Here is a 17,896-nt window from a genome sequence, read left to right as displayed (position 1 = left end):
GCGATGGCCCGGGTTTGGAGCCCGCGGCCGCCGCCGCCACCACCACCACCAGCAAGTTTGGAGCAGCTGCGGCTGCAGCCGGAGTGGGGGCCGGAGTCGCGGCTGGAGTGGAGGCGGCGCGTGTGAGTTGCCCAGAGTCGCCAGAACACCTCAAACTCGGCGGGAGCGCTTCAGGTGGGCTGAGCCGCCGTCGCCCCTCCGCACCGCACTACCCTCCCGGCCCAGACAGCAGGGCTGGGGTCTCCCAGGTGCGGGACTGGCCGTTGGCAAGCTGAGCTCTCTGAGCCGTGTTCTAGGACTTCCTCAGTCTCGGGCCCCTTCAAACTCAAGGCGGAGGCCGGAGAACGGTGATCACCCCAAGACCCGGTCCTTTTCTTTGGCGCCCAAGCTGTGTCGGGTTGTAGCGGCTTCGAGCCCTCTTCTGCTGCCACCTCTCCAGCTAGGGAGCGACTAGCGCGTTCTCACTGTTCAGCTCTACACCTCCCCTTCTTCTCCCATCAAGAACAAGTTTCTTTTCGCTCTCTGCTGGAAGTCCTGCCCCGGAAGGCCAAAACACCCATCTGCGTGTCCTTCCCCAGCTCCCGGAAAACACTTAGAAATATAACCTACCTATTGGGAGATAAAGATTGCTTCCCTTGCCACCCGCTTATCTGAGACTCCATGCCCAGAGCCTTACCCATTTTTATCACCAGCTCCTTGGCCACCTCTATGTGACCTCCCCCACCCATCTGAGTACCACTTTCCTCCGGACTCCAGGCTCTAGCCCCCAGCGGATCTGGTCAGTCCCACCCCTGGGTGGGAGTGACCCAGGGCTTTAGCCCAGATTCCCCACCCTGGAAGGCAGCTCCAAGGCAGCGAGAGAATTGGGCGTCGGGTACGACCCTGGCAGCTCAGGAGTGGGTGCACCACTCACCCCACACAAAAAGATGAAGAAGCGCAAAGAGCTCAATGCATTGATCGGCCTGGCTGGGGACAGTCGGAGAAAGAAGCCCAAGAAAGGCTCAGGCCACCGCCTCCTTCGCACTGAACCTCCTGACTCAGACTCTGAATCCAGCTCCGAAGAGGAAGAGGAATTCGGCTTAGTTGGAAATCGCTCTCGCTTTGTCAAGTGAGTGATGCAGTGGTGAGGGGTGGGTGGGAAAAAGGCATTTCCTTATACTACCAATGGGGAAAATTGAAAGGAAGAAGGGTGTTCTTAGAAAAGAAAAAGGTTGTAGACCTTGGGCGGCAAACAGGAAGATGTTAAGGTGATGAGCTCAGGTTCTGAATGAAGGATAAGTTAGAGATCTATCTTTAAGTGTATGAAGAACTCTGAATCCAGAGTAGAAATATTGACTTGGGGAATGTGCCAAGAGCCCAGAGAGAGCAAGCTGGGAGTGGTAGGCAAGCTAAGCATAGGTACCCGGGAGCAAAGAAGCTTTGGGGACTAGAACTTTTTTAAAACGTGTAGTAGAGACAGGAACTTTAAGACTTCAGATTATTCTTTGCACTCTTGATGACTCCAGATCTTGAAAGTGAGGTGAAATGGTGAGGAACTTATAAAGTATGAGCCTCGAGAGTATGTGGAGAGTAGGAAACAAAAAGAAGAGGCAACTTCCTCCCAAACCACTTTTAGATGGTGCAGCCCCCTAGGCAAATCCAGTAGTGAGTTTGAGGACATTGAGAATTGGGTCCCAGGGTGGGAAAAGGCTGAAGGGAACCTTGAAGGTGTCCTTGGACCCTCTCAGGGAGCACACTGAAAGGAAAGAACATTAGCCTGAGGATGAGGAAGCAAGGGTTAGGCAGAAGGTTGGGGTGCTGAAACAGATTAAATCCTTTGAGGTTTTTTTGTTTAGAATGTCTTTGTCCTTTTATTTTGTTAAAGGAAGAGTTTGGTTTCTAATGAGCTTCATCAGATTAAGTAGTTAAGATTTGGGATATGAAGGTCTGATGAAATGGAACAGTTCCACTGGAATAGTTGCCTTGTTGAGTTTGTTTACTCTTTATTGTTTACAGCCCTGTTGAGTTAGAGTGCTGTTTGAAGTTTGGTGTGAAATGTAACACCTTTCCGTGTTTCCTGCCTTCTAGGCCAATAAGCTAGAGTACACCAGGTGTCCACTTAAACCTGCAGTGCCGATTTCTTTCATGCATTTGCAGTAAAACTTGCTCAAAAGTTTATGAAGTTTCAGTAATTTGAAACAGGCTCCCCTGGAGAGGATACGTGTTAGAAATCAAGAAATAGAAAAAAAAAAAAAAAGAAGAAATCAAGAAATAATAGGTAAATTATGGTGCTGTGATTTATTGCAGAGACGCTCTGATCTTGACACTTCCCTAACCTGAACTTGTTTGGAACATAACACTTCCCTAACCTGAAATTCTTCCTGAACTTGGGGGAAATCCGTGATGATGGTTGTGGGCTGCAGTGCCCACAGGATCTCTTTCTGTGTCGTGTGAAGTTTGAAACCTTTGTGTCCAAAAGATGAACTCTTCATAGGTCATCTTATTTAGTCACTTTCAACCTGCTGTTCAGATTTAAGAAGGTGGTACCCAGTGTTCCCTGGGTACACTGGTAAATAGCCATATGGTGAAACATGTATGCTATTTCTAATACAGCTGTACTCATAATCACTCTTGTACTCTTGAATTTTTTTTATGATCAGGGGAGACTATTTACGATGCTGCAAGATCTGTTATCCCCTCTGTGCTTTTGTCATCCTTGCCGCCTGTGTTGTGGCCTGCGTGGGCTTGGTGTGGATGCAAGTTGCCCTGAAGGAGGATCTGGATGCCCTCAAGGAAAAGTTTAGAACAAGTAAGTGGTTGCCCTTTTCAGAATGTTATCTTGCTTCCAGGTTAACACAAAGTGAACCTTGCCGACTTAAGAGTTTTGCCCATTCTGATGAAACAATTATATATTCTTTCCAGCCTTCTGATACTCTTTCTTAGTGATCAGCTTGAATGTGGGAATAGTTGTTTGTTTGCTTCTTTTTAAACCCACAAACAAAAATGGTGCTTATGCACCATCAGGACAGATAGCATCTGCAATACTGGCATTGCAGTCAACACCTAAAGTGCAGAAAGGAAGTGCTAAGGTCCAGGAATCTAGAACCTTGGTCAGCCTCCACCTGTTGCCACTTTACACTTCCCCAAGTATACTTCCTCAAGTATGAAGTGGCAATACCAACATCAGGCTATTTCCTTCCTCCTCGTAGGGCCATGTGGGAGTATTTGTCAGACATTTTCCTTCTTAAGAAAAACTGTATGGAACGGACAATAATAATAGCTAGCATTTATGGAGTGCTTAGTGTGTACCAGATCACAAATAAATATTTTTCTCATGACTTTTAAAGCTTAAGAGACTTTATGTTGAAGAGTTTCATATATTCTAAATTAGAAAGTTGTTTTTTGCCACATCTAAAGTCCTTTATCTGAAAGGTGTGTTTGCATAGTAGCTTCAACCACATTTGATCTATCTTCCTTTAGCAACACAGATCTTTGGTTTGAGGTTTCAGGGTTTTAGCTTTTCTAAGCTAAAGAGCCAGTTTCAAGTTAATCACAGATGCCTTAAGGTTAGCAGCATTAGCACATGGGGAAACTGACCACTAGGCTTTCTCAATGTCATAGCAAAATCTGGCCCCAGAACTGGAATCAGAGTTGTGTCCTCATTTCCCATCATAAGTCTTAGGAGATCACAACTTCCAGGCTGTCCTTCACCCCAGCGTCGTCTTGCTGCCTGTAGTTATTTAAGTTCCGAAACTGACCTAGGGACAGCTCACCTTTAGTTACTGTGTTAATGATGTTCTTACTGATGTTGCTTGAAAAAAAATGTTGAAATACTAATTCTGGTTTTCTTATGATTCAAGAAAAGGAATTTGGTAAACCACAATTCTCTGCCAGAATCATCTTGGCCTATATATTTAATCAACTGGTGGAATCAGAGTACAGTGTAAGAAAGAATGAGATTTTGTATCCTAGTTAATTTCCTTCTTTAATGATTGTCCACACCAGAATTGCAAAAATTTTTTAAAGTCAGTGTTTTCTTTGTAAGTGGTAATCGTAACTTGGAAGTGAGGTTCTCAGAAAGAGTGTTTAACTATGAATAATCGCTAAAGACCCCTGTCTGTGCCCTCATCTCTCTGTAATTAATTGAGCCTACTAGGTTTGTACTAGAGCTTGTTTTGATCACATATAGCAATCATTTTTTTATACATTTCAATACATTGCTCACTTCTACCCTCCAGGGACTCCTTTCCCTGACTGCTCTATGGCTGTGTTTATAGGACACCCATGTAACTTATACCTTAGCTGAGCTTTTCAGGGAATTTCTTTTTTTAGAAATGTATATTTAAAGTGCACACAGGTCATAGAACTGGCAGTCAGTCAACAAATATTTGTCGATCATTTGCTAATACCAATCCCTGGAAACACTATATTCAGTAGATGCCAGGATGTGTACCCTGAACTGTGAGACCTGCATTCTGCCACTGAGCCACAGTCCCCTGGGACCCTGACTACATTTTTAGCCAGCTGAATGAAGCAGATTTGGAATTGTCTGTCCAGCTGCTTTGTTGTCTTTCGTTTGCTGCAGTAGAAGTGCCAGCCTTGTAATTTCTGGGGGTGGAGCCTGGGGCATAGTCAATCCATTGGCTGAACCATTGTGGACCACTTGCCCAAGAGTTTTTTGTGAAAACCATCATCTTGAGTAAATGAGGCCAGTCTGGTTAAGCTTAAATAGTCTTTCTTTGAATTATATTTCTACTTTAGATATATTTCAGTAAGTTTATTTTTATTTCTTGTTTTTCAAGAGGACAGTGGAAGTCACAGATTCAAAGAAGACCACCTACTGGTCTGGCTTTCATACCTTTTTGAGAAATTCAGAGCCCTTGTTCTTTATTTCAATAAATTTTCAAAGACATTTGTCAGGAAGGGAGGCAGGATTGCTGAAATGTCTGAAATAGAAAGCAAAGCAGATAGAGTTGGTATTTTTCCTTGTGGTCAAGGAGCAACTTGATCCTTAAGCTGAAGGTACTCATTGGTCTTGAAACTTAGTTCATTATTCTTTCCAGAACCAAGTACTTCAGAAAAAATCCACAATTATTCCAAGGAAGATTCTTTTCTCAACCATCTCTCCCTGTCACTCAACAATGGAACACTAGAGTGGAGGAAAAGAATTCAGAAGAGAAGGAAAGAATAAATCAGGCCATTTCCTTTTCAATCACACAGCCAGGGCAGTTTGGTCATGTAGTACAGAACTTAAAAATGGTCTTGTAGTAAGGAGGGCATTGGGGTGTAAGTGTCTGACAGCTGGAGTACACTAGAGAGAGTGCCAGACCTAAGAGCAGAAGGTTTGACTGTCGAATCCTGGGTTGCTCGTTACTAGCTATAAAGTATAAATAAGTCCCTTATTCTTTCTGAGCCTACTTTTTCCCATCCATAAAACCCAAAGACATTTATGCCACCAGAACACTTTGGGCATCTCTCTGTCATACCATCCATCCCACTGTGTAATTATTCTGTAACGACTCCTTGCCTCACTCCCACCCCCCAGACTGAGAGCTTCAGGGTCTTTGACATGCACTAGTGCTGAGTGCAGGGCTGGGCACATGATAGGGACTCAGTAACAAGTTGAATGATTACATAAAAGTTTATTGCAAACTGAAGGCGTTTAAGTATAAAATATTGCTGTTAGCATTGTATGTCTTCTGTCTAAAGAGTGTGTGCAAAAATCTCTACTTCCTAATCTTAGAGATCAGGAAAAGAGGTGGTAAGTTCTTTTGAGTATTAATGTACTGGATTTTAAATGAGTTGCTTTCCATGGTGGAAGAACATAAATTATAATCATAAGTTGTTTGTTACACTTCCTCCCATTTATGTAGCCAAAGTGCCTTGACTCGGCTTCGGTCTCCTTAAAAGCCCCAAGTCATATAATGAAAATGATCCTCTCTTGGCTCATAGAATTCTAAGTTATCCAGAGAGTTTTCAGGTCTTGTCAGCTTCATATATTTGTTAGTTAATAACTGTAACCCTAAATGTTTTGTCTTATTTCTTTCCTCTAACACATCCACATTCTACTTCTATTTCTACTCCCACCCTCACCCCAGCTCTTGGGACATTTGACCCCCTGAAAATGGCAGACATGAATGGTTTTACTTGTGGCAGACAAAGTTTTACTTTACAACCTCACTGAAAATGTAGAAGAAAATCATTGAAATGCTGTATTAATTTGGACTAACAGAATGTTGTCACTCTGTAAGATGCATGTACTCCTACAAACTGATGTAAATCAAATGTTAAAGTAAAAGCACTGAGGGAAATCTTTTACTTATACAGAAATCCTTTCATGCGTGTTTTTGAAAAATAAAAATATCTAATTTTCTTTTTAAATAATTCTGAATTTGGAGAGAGTGGGCTTGTTTCTGGCAGGGATACCTCCACCACCCTGCCCCCGATTTTTGTGGGGATTTTTTGTTGTTGAGTTTGATTGAATTTTCTTTGTTTAACTTAATAGGACAACACTAACTCCATTTCATACCCTACAATCATTTCCCTGGACAAGCACTAGAGTGCTTCTGTGTACCTGGCACTGTGCTGGGCCCTGGAAATACATCACAAATAAGTCCTGGTCCCTGTCCTTTAGCAACTCTCTGTCTCTCTTAGTCTGGTAAAGCAGACACGTGAGTAGATAGTTACAGCACAGTGTGTTAAGTGCTTGATAGTTCACAGTGGTAAAGTGATGGTGGGCATCCAAGATGGGAACCCAGCTATTTGTGGTGAATCTTAAAAGGAAATAAATAGGCCAAGGTGACAGAAATGGAGAAGGGAGAAGCCAAGGGCATCTAGGCAGAAAGAATAATGTGTACAGAGTCACTGAGACTTAAAGAGGTTGGTATGTCTGGAAAATCCACTTTACCAGAAAATAGATTGAAGAGGAAGGTAAAGCTATGCAAAAAGTGGTTGGGAGGTAAGCAAAGGCGAGATTTATGCAGTTAGTGATGCTTAACAAGTGCCTAAAATGTGCCAGGTGTATTCCAAATGCTGACCCTACAGAGAGGAACCAAAAAAAAAAAAAAAAAAAAAAAATCATAGCACTTAAATTTTAGTAAATTGTTTTATATCTTTCCTGTATGCCAGGTTTTTTTGGTTTTAAAGAAAGTATGTAACAACTAATTGGGCAATCTGTGGCTTTAAAAAAAGTGATGTGGGTTTTATTCTGGGGGATCAGCCATGATCAGTATTTTATTTTTCATGAAAAGGAAAAATATCTTTAAAGACAGAAGAGAAAGCACTCTTTCAGGCTTCTGCCTTTAGGCTGGCAAATCTCTAAACCAATCAGGAGATACTTTTTCCCAAAGGAAAAGCCAAATATCACCCTACACTTCACCTAACATGTTCATTTATCTTCTGTTTCACTTTGGGCTTTTGGGTTGATTTAAGATTTAAGAAAACACTATTGGCTGTTTATGAAAAAATTTAAAATCATAATCCTCATAACAGCACTTGAAAGGTGGTTAAGAACCCATCTTGCATTTGACCGGTTTGAGAGAGGGAAAAAAAAGTTAGATTTAAGCATTTAGAGATATAATTTTTGACATCACCTTAAGAATTAATGGAGTGAGGTTTATAAATCTCTACTTGACTAATCACAAAGCTCCTTAATTGCTCTGGTTAATACTTAGTATTTATTTATGACCTGTTGTATGCCTGCTCAGCCCTGTTTAGTACTTCACAACCATTCTTTCACTTAATTCTAAAAATCCTATAAAGTATATTTTATCTCTGTATTACAGATGAGGAAACTGAGCTCAAAGAATTTGAGTAATTTACTCAGGATCACAGTAAGTTACAGAGTCCAGCTGTTTCTGCTGATACTTTGTTATCATTTTTAGCCATCTGACTTTTAATTAAAAGTTGTACCCCAGTAGTGAAATAGCCCCAGTTAAAATGGTGCTTTCATATTAAAAATATACATTTACATAAATTTAAAAAAACAGTGTAGCTGGTAGATAGGAATTCAGTCGTCCCACCAGGATTGACTTATTAATCTGTCTTCCTTCCCACTGTGAGATCATCTTTTCATCTTGGAGTCAAGAGAGTAAGTACTCTGTGGTTATTTATTATTATTCTTATTTTTGCTTTTAGTGGAATCTAATCAGAAAAGCTCATTCCAAGAAATTCCCAAACTTAATGAAGAACTACTCAGCGAACAAAAGCAACTCGAGAAGATTGAATCTGGGGAGCTGGGCTTGAACAAAGTCTGGATAAACATCACAGAAATGAATAAGCAGGTAGCAAATATGTGATTTTATTTCTGTGTAAGCTGTGAATGTTTAGTTTTGTTTAGTATGAATTTGTAGATATAGAGCAGCACTCACTTCTGATTGTTTTACTTTTTGAGATGACGTTTTACATACTGTGATCCCAGCACATTAAGGTTAGGTAAAATGGATAATAGTATGCATTACCAAATATATAAAATGTTAACCCTTTCTGCAAAGGAATGGTTTTATCAAGTAGAGTAGTTTGGAGGGAGTTGGAAATTCTTGAGTCATTTTTTCCTAAGGAGCAGTGTAGGTATCAAATAGAATGTCATTCTGACCTCAAAGAAAAATGGGTAGTCTGTTTGTATTAGGTAATAAGAGCTTACTTGGTTTAATAGAGTTCATAAACTCACAGATGCAGCTTGGGCGTAGTGGTGTACACTGTAGTAAAACAAGCCTGGAAACCATCTGCACCTAATGATAGTTATTCAAGACTCACATAGGAGGAGGTAGCAGAGTTGGTTAAATACCTTGGCCGGGCAAGCAAGCCTAGAGCAAAAACGTTTCAGTCCCTAAATTGACCAGATCTCAGTAGGCATTGATTCCAAAAGAGGGATTCTGACAGAGGGAAGGGGCTAATGCAGAGGATATTAATTGAGCAGCTCCTGTGTATCAGGCGCTAGAGTTGTCGCTAGGTCTTGTAGCCTCTGTCCTCAGTTTTTACAGTTTAGTTAGAAAAGATGTACATTGGCAAGAAGAGTCAAGCACCAGAGGAATGTTACACCTATGGAGTGCTTAGAAACAGATGCATTGCTGGGCTCAGTCAGTTAAGTGTCTGCCTTCAGCTCAGGTCGTGAGCCCAGGGTCCTGGGACTGAGCCCCACAAAGGCACTGGGCTCCCTGCTCAGCAGGGGGCCTTCTTCTCCTTCTTCTTCTGTTGTTTGTCCTCCTTGTGCTCTCTCGCTATCTCTCTCTGGCAAATCAATCAGTCAGTCTTTTAAAAAATAAATAAATATACCATCTTCATTGGGGCTAAGCAGAACTCCCTTCTGTTCTTCAGAAGGGAGTCCCAAAGTTCAGAATCAGCCACTGGCAGGGAGCGCCGTGCTGGAATTAAGCACTTACACAGATTTCCAAAGCTACAGCCAGCTCTCAGCAGCAGTGGGGGAGTGTGGCAAGTCAGCACTTAAGGCCAGGGGTCAGTGACCTGCAGCAGTGGCTTTCAGAATTCTCCTGGAACTCACAAAAAGAAATGTTTTATGTCATTATCCAATAAACACATACCTACATACATATATGTGTAACTAAAATAAAAGTTTCTGAAAACGATAATTTACCCTTAGTATGCCTTGCGATATTTTATTTCCTATTCAGTTCTGTTTCACTTTTTAAAATTACTGATGAAATAACTGATGGGTTGTAGCACCCACTATTTGCTTGTTATCATTTATCTTTGGTTTCTCAGTAATTAGGAAGAAGCCAGTATTCACTCCCTTTTGTAAAAAGAATAGGATAAATTGTGGCCTTACTTTTATTGACAGAGCAAATTAGCAGTTTGGTCAGAGATGATATCAAGGGAAAATAGACCACAGAGAAGCACTGAGAAGTAGTTCATTAGCATCTCTCACTGGGGCAAACCGTGGATTCCGTTGAGAGAATCCATCACGGAGATCACTCTTCTGAGGCAGGGATGAAATCTTTCAATAGGAAAAGTCTGGGTCAACTCTTTCTCATCTCATTCATGTAAATCAGCATTGTGGGAAGAATTGAAAGGGGAAATTGGTACTCGGTGTGAGAGGACATACAGGTTATCAAACCTTTGCTACATATTTTGGGTTTTTTTTTTTCCCTCCATATTTCGGCTTTGAATTCTCTTTAACCAGGGATCTAGCAACAAAAGAATCATTTCGTTCTTGGATTGGCTCTTAGTTTTAATGCAAGAAGTACCTGGGAAGGCAGCTATGCAGGAAAAGTTTATTCCAGTCCCAGGGCTTCATATATAAAACAGGGAGAGACTGAACTGAAACCCTTTCCATTTTAGTCTCCTAGACCTTCAGAGCTGAGGGTGGTGACTGCTGAGACCAGCCAGAGCTAGCATGGGTGCTGGAGGCTGGTGGTAGTACAGTGAGCTTCATGTTGGTCCAAGGGGAGCTCTTCACTCTCTGAGTGATTTTCTAAAATTACTGTTACACATATCTGATGGTCTGTTCAAGTAAAAGGCATTTGTCCTAAATCAGAATAGGTATTAAAATAAAATCTGTATTTAATTTCTATGTTTCTGTGTCTAAGGGTAACTGTCAGTTAAGATGCTTTTATTGGCAAATTATTTTTTAAAAAGCAATTCAAAATGGCTTAATAAGAAAATGCCCTTAGCCCAGTGTGAGCTGAAGTTAATGCCAACTGGGAAAAAAAAAAAAAGCCTTAGTTTGAAATAAGTTAAAATCAAATTTTATATTGAAAACTTTTAAACTAATAGTTAAAAATCTTGCTTACTTTTCTGTTTTATTCATGAAACCTCTGATTTCATACCCATTGCCTTTCGTAGCCGGTACAGGGAGTGTCCTCCTCCTTCTTTGAAGACTGTTAATTCAGCCAGTGCTTAATGAGCTGCTTTTTATAGAGTTTTTATAGAGTTGGGTAGCCTTGGATTCAAAACCAAAAATGATGATTCCTGTCCCCAAGGCTCTTATAGCCAAATGGAGGAGACAGAAAAGTAAACAATTGTAGAACAGCCTTATGGGCAATGAGAAGTAGGTCCAGATGAGTGCTAGAGGGACACTTTAAAGGATGTGTCTATACAGAATGGCTGGGGCCAGGCAGGGTCTCTCACATCATGAGCTGAGTCCTGAAGGGCACATAAGAGTTGGCCAGGGGAATTCTGCAGAAAGAGAGAAGGGTGTCATAGAGTAGGGTGAGTAGAGTTGATCCTCATTTGCAGATTCCATATTTGTGAATTTGCCTACTTGCTAAAATTTGTAACCCCAAAATCTATACTTGTGCTACTTTTGTAGTCCTTCACCGACAGGTGTACAGTGGCAAAATATTTGAGTCATCGAGCACAGACATCTTCAGTTGATGTCAAGCAAGGTGACACTCTGCTTTGTTTCAGCTGTCATACTGTAAACAGATTTCCTTTTCAAACTATATTTACTGCCATGTTTTCACACTTCATGGCGGTTTTTTTGGTGACTACACTGCTTGACATGTCCCCCTAGCATAGTGCTCAAGTACTGTCTAGTATTCCTAAGTGCAAGAAGCCTGTGATGTGTCTTTTTTTTTCCCCCTTTGGTCAGAGAGAGAGCACAGGAACACATAGGCAGCGGGAAGCAGGCTCTCTGCTGAGCAAGGAGCCTGACGCAGGGCTCCATCCCAGGACCCTGGGATGAAGGCAGAGGCTTAACCAACGAGCCACCCAGGCATCCCAAGGCTGTGATGTGTCTCACAGAGAAAATTCATGTGTTAGATGAGCTTCAGTCATGAGTTCAGCAATGTATATTTAATAAGATGTCTTTAAATAGAAACAGCTATAAAACAAGGTTATATATCATATTGACCAGCTGACAAAAATGTGACCAGACAGCTCTCAAGAACCTAACCCTATACTTCCCTTAGGAGCAGTGGTTCAGTATTCACTAATTCAGTGTTTGCTGCAACTTTCTAGAGCATAACTATTGTGAATAACGAGAATTTACTGCATGTCCAGAAGAAAAGACAAATGAAAAACAGCACATTCGGGAAATTTTAATAGTTCATCATAGCTAAGTTTGGTGCAAAGAGGCCAGAAGTAAGGATATGTCAGGAAGAGCCATATCAAGGACCTTGAGTGCCCTTCTGTATGGTCTCTTTCTCTTGGCACTCAGTCCTGATACCTTATATGATAGTTATTTGTGTATGCCTCTAATTATACTAGAACTTGTGAGTTTTAAGCATGATGATGGCAATGATGAGAACAATTAAGATGGTAACTGCCATTCGTTAAATGTTTTCCTTGTGCAGGCCACAGTTAGATGCACTACATGTGAGATCTCCTTTTTTGCTTCAATAGCCCTGTGAAGTAGGAGGTGGTATCTCCATTTTACAGATAAGAAAACTAGGCTCAAAGAGGTTAAATGGTTGGCTCAAGGTTGCACAGCTTTGTAGCAATACTAATATTAAAATATTTAAGGCCTAGGAGCCTGTTTTCTTTCCAGTTTTTCATTCTGCCTTACATCTTTATATTAAGGATGCAGTAGGTGCTCGGTAGATCAAGTTGAAGGGCTGTGATATCAGGTCCCTATTAGGGCTCATAATCATTCATCATTGATGATTATCTGTTTTAGTAACTGTTTTACTTACTATATCAAGAATCCTTAATTTTAATCCCAAAGTTAAAAAAAAAAACAAAAAAAAGCAGCGTTTCAGGCTCTATAGTATAAAATGGTCTAATAAGCAAATGGTCTACAGTAGTTATTTTTAATTCTGCTAATGAAAAGTCATGTAGTATTCATAAAAGTCATGATTCACCTTTTGGCAGGAATGTGGGTTTTTTTCTTAATGGTTTCTACTTAATTCAACTTTTTAGACTCTTTGAACTATATTTTGTGACTTTTAGAGATAGATTCTGTAGTGCTTGAATCTGATCTGACATTCTAGAATATCTATCAGAGACTAGAGCAGTAAAAGGAGAGTTCCCCTTGTCTCTCCATTCTAGTTAAACATGTAGCTTTGCTGTACTTTTCCACAGATACTGACTTTTCTTTGCTCTCAGAAGAGGAATGCTGAAAGATGGAATCCAGCTTTGCAGTTTGAGAATGTAGCTGAGTCTTAGTGACCAATGTGGGGTTCAGGTCTTGTAAATGAGTAAGAAGTCCTAAGTGATGTTTGGTATTTAGAGAGTTAATGGTCAGCTCTCCAGGGCATACTCTTTCAGGGAAGCAGCTGATAACCCTAGGCCTGAGGTGTTCAGGGGATGGGGAGAAGTGGAACAATACTTTACCTGTCCTACTTGCATTGACTTGCACCTGTTCCTCTGCTTTTGGGTGAAGTGGTAGCTGCCTCCAGCCACACTGGCCATTTGGGAGGCCATTACCATTCTTGAGATGCTTCTGATTAGCTTCAGGATCTATTCCTCGGAGAATAGTTTCTACCTAGATCACTCCACCCAAAACACAGCTTGTGTCTTTTAGGATCTGGCCAGTTTTCAGTGGAAGCAGTATGTTCCCTTAGGTCTCCAAAAGATAACCACACAATTGATAGGGCATTTGGAATTACTGTATTCTTGCCCATCAAGTTGGTATTGAGTCAATTGTTTACATACTTTGGGGCACTGAGTAAAATGTACCTGGGGAAGGCCTCCTTCCTCGCACTTTATGACTAAGCACATTAAGATAGTCTTGGAAGACCCAGTGAAGAGCATGGAAGAAAGGGCCAGCCTAGGAAATCTGCTAAATGCTTCCAGAGTCATGCTGTCTTTTTTCTATGTGTGTATTTCTCTTCTATCTTTTGTCTTTAAAATTTTATGAGTAATATATGCGTGTATTCTTACATAAGGCTTAAACAATAAAATACATAAGGAACTCCTTAAGAAAATTTCCCTTTAATGCACATCTCTGTGTGTTCCCCCATCACACACATTTCCAGGCCCCACAGGTATCCACTGCCATTAGTCTGGGCTGCATTCTTGTAGCCTCCTTTCTGTGAAAATCTTTTTTTTTTTTTTTTTTTAAAGATTTTATTTATTTATTTGTCAGAGACAGAGGGAGAGAGAGCAAGTGAGCACAGGCAGACAGAGAGGCAGGCAGAGGCAGAGGGAGAAGCAGGCTCCCTGCCGAGCAAGGATCCTAATGCGGGACTTGATCCCAGGACCCTGGGATCATGACCTGAGCCAAAGGCAGCTGCTTAACCAACTGAGCCACCCAGGCGTCCCTCCTTTCTGTGAAAATCTTAATAGACTTTAATAAGAATTAGCTTATGCATTAGTGTGTGTGTATGTGTGTGTAAGAGACCAGATAGATGGATGTTGTTCCCTGTATGTTGTTCCACAACTTCCTTTGTTCGCTGAATATATCTCCTCATCCTTAGTAGACATTTGGGTGGTTTCCAGGGTTTACTATTACAAATAAGGAAGCAGTAGATTCTGTTGTGCATACATCTATGTGTACATGAGCAAGTAATTTGTAGATAGAGTTCTAGAAATGAAATTGCTTAATTAAAGGATATAAACACTCAAATTTTTATTTATTTCTTTTTATTTGCCAGAGAGAGAGAAAGAGAGCAAGTAAGCAGAAGTTGGGGGGTAGAGGGAGCAGCAGACTCTCTGCTGAGCAAGGAGCCCAGTGTGGGACTCGATCCCAGGACTCTGGGATCATGATCGGAGTCAAAGGCAGACACTTAATCGACTGAGCCACCCAGGCTCCCTAACCACTCAAATTTTGACATTTACTCCTCGGTAACCTTCTTATAGATCTTCTCCAGTTTACTTTCCCATTAACAATACATAAGAATGCCTATTTCCTTTAAGTCCTTTTCAAACCTCAGTATTATGCATATCTTTTTAAAGGTGTGGATGAAAACAATCTCTGTGATGTAATCACTACCCTTAAGAGGTTTATTGTTTGCTGAGAGTATCTCTCTGTGGGCTGAGGTTTCTCACCCATCTTGTTTTTAAATGGCTAGAGTTGGAATGTTGAAGATTAGTCTGAATATTTTAGCTCATTTATGGAGAATGATATGTTTTAAGTGCTTATTAAATTTCACTGTTAAAGAACTAATACTAATTTGGTATTTTGTTTGTACTATGTACTGTGCTAAGAGCTTTGTTATATATCTCATTTCATCCTCATGGCCTGTATTAGTCATCTGTCTCTGTGTTACCTTCGTCCCAAAACTTAATGACTTAACAGAAGAAGCATTTATTGCCTCACAGTTTCTGTGGGTCAGGAATTTGGGAGCTGCTTAGTTGAGTTCTGGCTAAGATTTCTCTAAGGTTGCTTTTAAGGTCTAGGCCAAGGCTGCATCATCTGAAGGCTTCCCTACACCTGGATGATCTTAACCCACATGGCTATTGGCCACAGTTCTTATTTCCTCTCAATGTGGACTTCTCCACTGGGCTGCTTGTGTGTTCTCACAACACAGCAGCTGGCTTCCATGAGTGAATGATCCAAAAGGCAGCAAAGAGGAAGCCCTGGTGCTTTTAACAAACTAGTTTCCAAAGTTGCCCATTTTCTCTTACACTTTATTGGCTAAAAGTGAGTCAGTGGGGATGGGCCATGTTCAGGGGAAGGGGATTACATTCCACCTGTTGAAGAGAAGACTATCAAAGAATTTGTAGACATATTTTAAAACATTCATACATCCCTATGAGATGATTGTTAAACAGTTTTTATTGTTCCAGCCATTTTACTGGTGAGAAAATTGAGTCGACTTCTTATTTAGACTTATCTCCTCCTTCCTGGCCTCTATCCTCTACTCTGCTTAGACTAGTCTTCTCACTGTCCTCCTAGACAGAGTGTTCTTTCTCAGCCATACATTCATTCAGTGAATACTTACTGATGCTTGTTTGTATGCCGGGCATATTATGGAAAATGCTGAAATAGACATGGTCCGTATGTCATGGAGCTTACAGTCTAGTGGAAGACAGAGTCCTTAATCAAGTCATCACACAAATAAGTCATTGTCACTTTGAGAAAGACCATGAAGAAAAGGTATTCTTGGGCCTATTCATGCTGTCATTCCCTTCCCTGCCACACTCACCTATTTAACCTAGAAAGGAAATCTGCTTTATTTTTATATATAAAAGTCTTATTTCTCCATCAGAGTATAATTTGAATCCCACTTCAGTGAAGCCTGTCCCTTTTGGCCTACAAAAATATCTTTTTCTTTGAACTTTATTCGGTATCACATCTAGTACTTAATTATTTCTTTAATGTTACCTAACAGGGCACCTGGGTGGCTCAGTGGGTTAAAGCCTCTGCCTTGGGCTCAGGTCATGATCTCGGGGTCCTGGGATGAAGCCCTGAATCGGGCGCTCTGCTCAGCAGGGAGCCTGCTTCCTCCTCTCTCTCTCTCTCTCTCTCTCTCTCTCTGCCTACTTGTGACACCTCTCTCTGTGTCAAATAAATAAAATCTCTAAAATAAAAAATGTTACCTACCTACCTCTACTCTTCTACCTCCCCCTCTTTGTGTCTCCCTTCTCCTCTCCCTTTCTTACTCACATTATGTGTTCCTCCCACCAAGCCTCCTTTCTGTTCTTCAAATATGCCAAGCTCTTCCCTGCACTGGGGCATTTGCCCTAGCAGTTCCCTCTGCAGTGAAATGCACTCATTCAGTCTTTGACTAAGTCTTTTTTGTTATTAAAATCTCAATTCAAATTTCATCTCATCTGACAATCTAATCTAAAGTCACCTTATTTAAATTTTCTTCTAATGCACCCTACCATCCTGTGTTTTTCTTATATAAAATTGTCTTTCTCTTTGCACTAAAATGTAAATACTGCAAGATCACTGTATTTTCACCACTGGTATGGAATAGGGCTCATTTGTTGTAGTCATGAATAAATGAAAAATGGCCTGAAGCTCCTGAATGTATCCCTCTTAAAAAGCAAGAGGGAAAGAAGCCTGAGATCCTGGGCTTCTTACAGTGGACTTCCTGGTTCAGAACATGTTGCCGCTTGCTCCAGGAATCCTATTGAAATTCCTTGCTCATCTGATACCTTTTCCTCTTTATTTTTCTTTCACCTTCTACTAGGATGTAAGCTCCTTGAGAGTAAAACCTCACGGTCTTGTTGTCACTGTCTGCTGAGTGCCTGTGGCAGTGCCTAACACAGAGACACCCAGGACTGGTTGAAGGAAAGAAGAAGGGATCAGGTTCACTTTGTCTGCTGTCCATCTGCTACTGCCTACCACAGTGTTAGGTACATAACAGGTGCCCAGAAACTTCAGTGGTTACTCTGTGAGGCCATTCGGAATATAATTGCTATCAGTAGATCTGTGTCCTCATGCCAGACTTTGGGTCAGGAAAGCAGTTTGGAACTAAGACTCTTTGAAGAATGTTTTGAGCCACACTGCAAAGGTGTTAGGATGTGATCTCTGCTGCCTGAAATTATGTATTATTCAGGTTCCCCTAGTCCTCCTTCAAGAGAGAAGTCTAGCCATTTAGAATTCTACCCCTACATAGCAGAAGGGAAGACACATTTTCTTTTTATTCAATTCCTATTTTAATACAAGTACTGCATCAGTCAGCATGTCAGTGGGTATTTATGGAGCGCCTTTAGGTACAGAGTAGTACTTTGGTTGAGCTATTGAGTTTGAAATATTAATCACATTGTTAAACCAAAACTGAATCTCCAAGTAGTTTAAAGTGTTGCACAAGTTCCTGTAGACTGTATTTTGTGATGATGGGCTTTTACTTTATAATATATGTTCCCACTTGGTCAGGAACAAAAGTTCAGTAAATAACCAAGGTGTTATTTTTTACCAAAATGAAATCTTTCAGGAGTTCTTGATCATTAGCTTTCTCCCTGTCCAATTGTTGAGGGATCGTGTTGTAATCACTGCAACTTTTCAGTAACAAGAGTTGGATCTTGTAGCTGCCAGGAGTAGGGTAAAGAATACTTGCCTTTCCCTCTTTGGCACTGGTGTTTAAATTGGGCAGGGAAAGTGTGCTTGGGTAACACATTGTTTAAG

At 41.0% G+C, this 17,896-nt stretch overlaps 1 protein-coding gene across 2 annotated transcripts in view; it reads left to right on the top strand.

Annotated features, from left to right (window-relative positions):
- The first annotated feature begins 923 nt into the window (after window positions 1-923).
- The window catches only part of EFCAB14 (EF-hand calcium binding domain 14), a 37,034-nt gene continuing 20,061 nt past the window's right edge, over window positions 924-17,896 (top strand). For both annotated transcript variants that reach the window (XM_059138238.1, XM_059138237.1), the window contains exons 1-3: window positions 924-1,108; window positions 2,640-2,788; window positions 8,116-8,261. In XM_059138238.1, the coding sequence (XP_058994221.1) occupies window positions 927-1,108; window positions 2,640-2,788; window positions 8,116-8,261 (477 nt within the window). In that variant the 5' untranslated portion in view covers window positions 924-926. The remainder of the gene's footprint in view (window positions 1,109-2,639; window positions 2,789-8,115; window positions 8,262-17,896) is intronic.

This window comes from Mustela lutreola, chromosome 10, assembly GCF_030435805.1.
Source record: "Mustela lutreola isolate mMusLut2 chromosome 10, mMusLut2.pri, whole genome shotgun sequence".
NCBI lineage: Eukaryota > Metazoa > Chordata > Mammalia > Carnivora > Mustelidae > Mustela > Mustela lutreola.
Note: the sequence above shows the minus strand (reverse complement) of the source record. Positions and strands in the feature narration are given on the sequence as shown.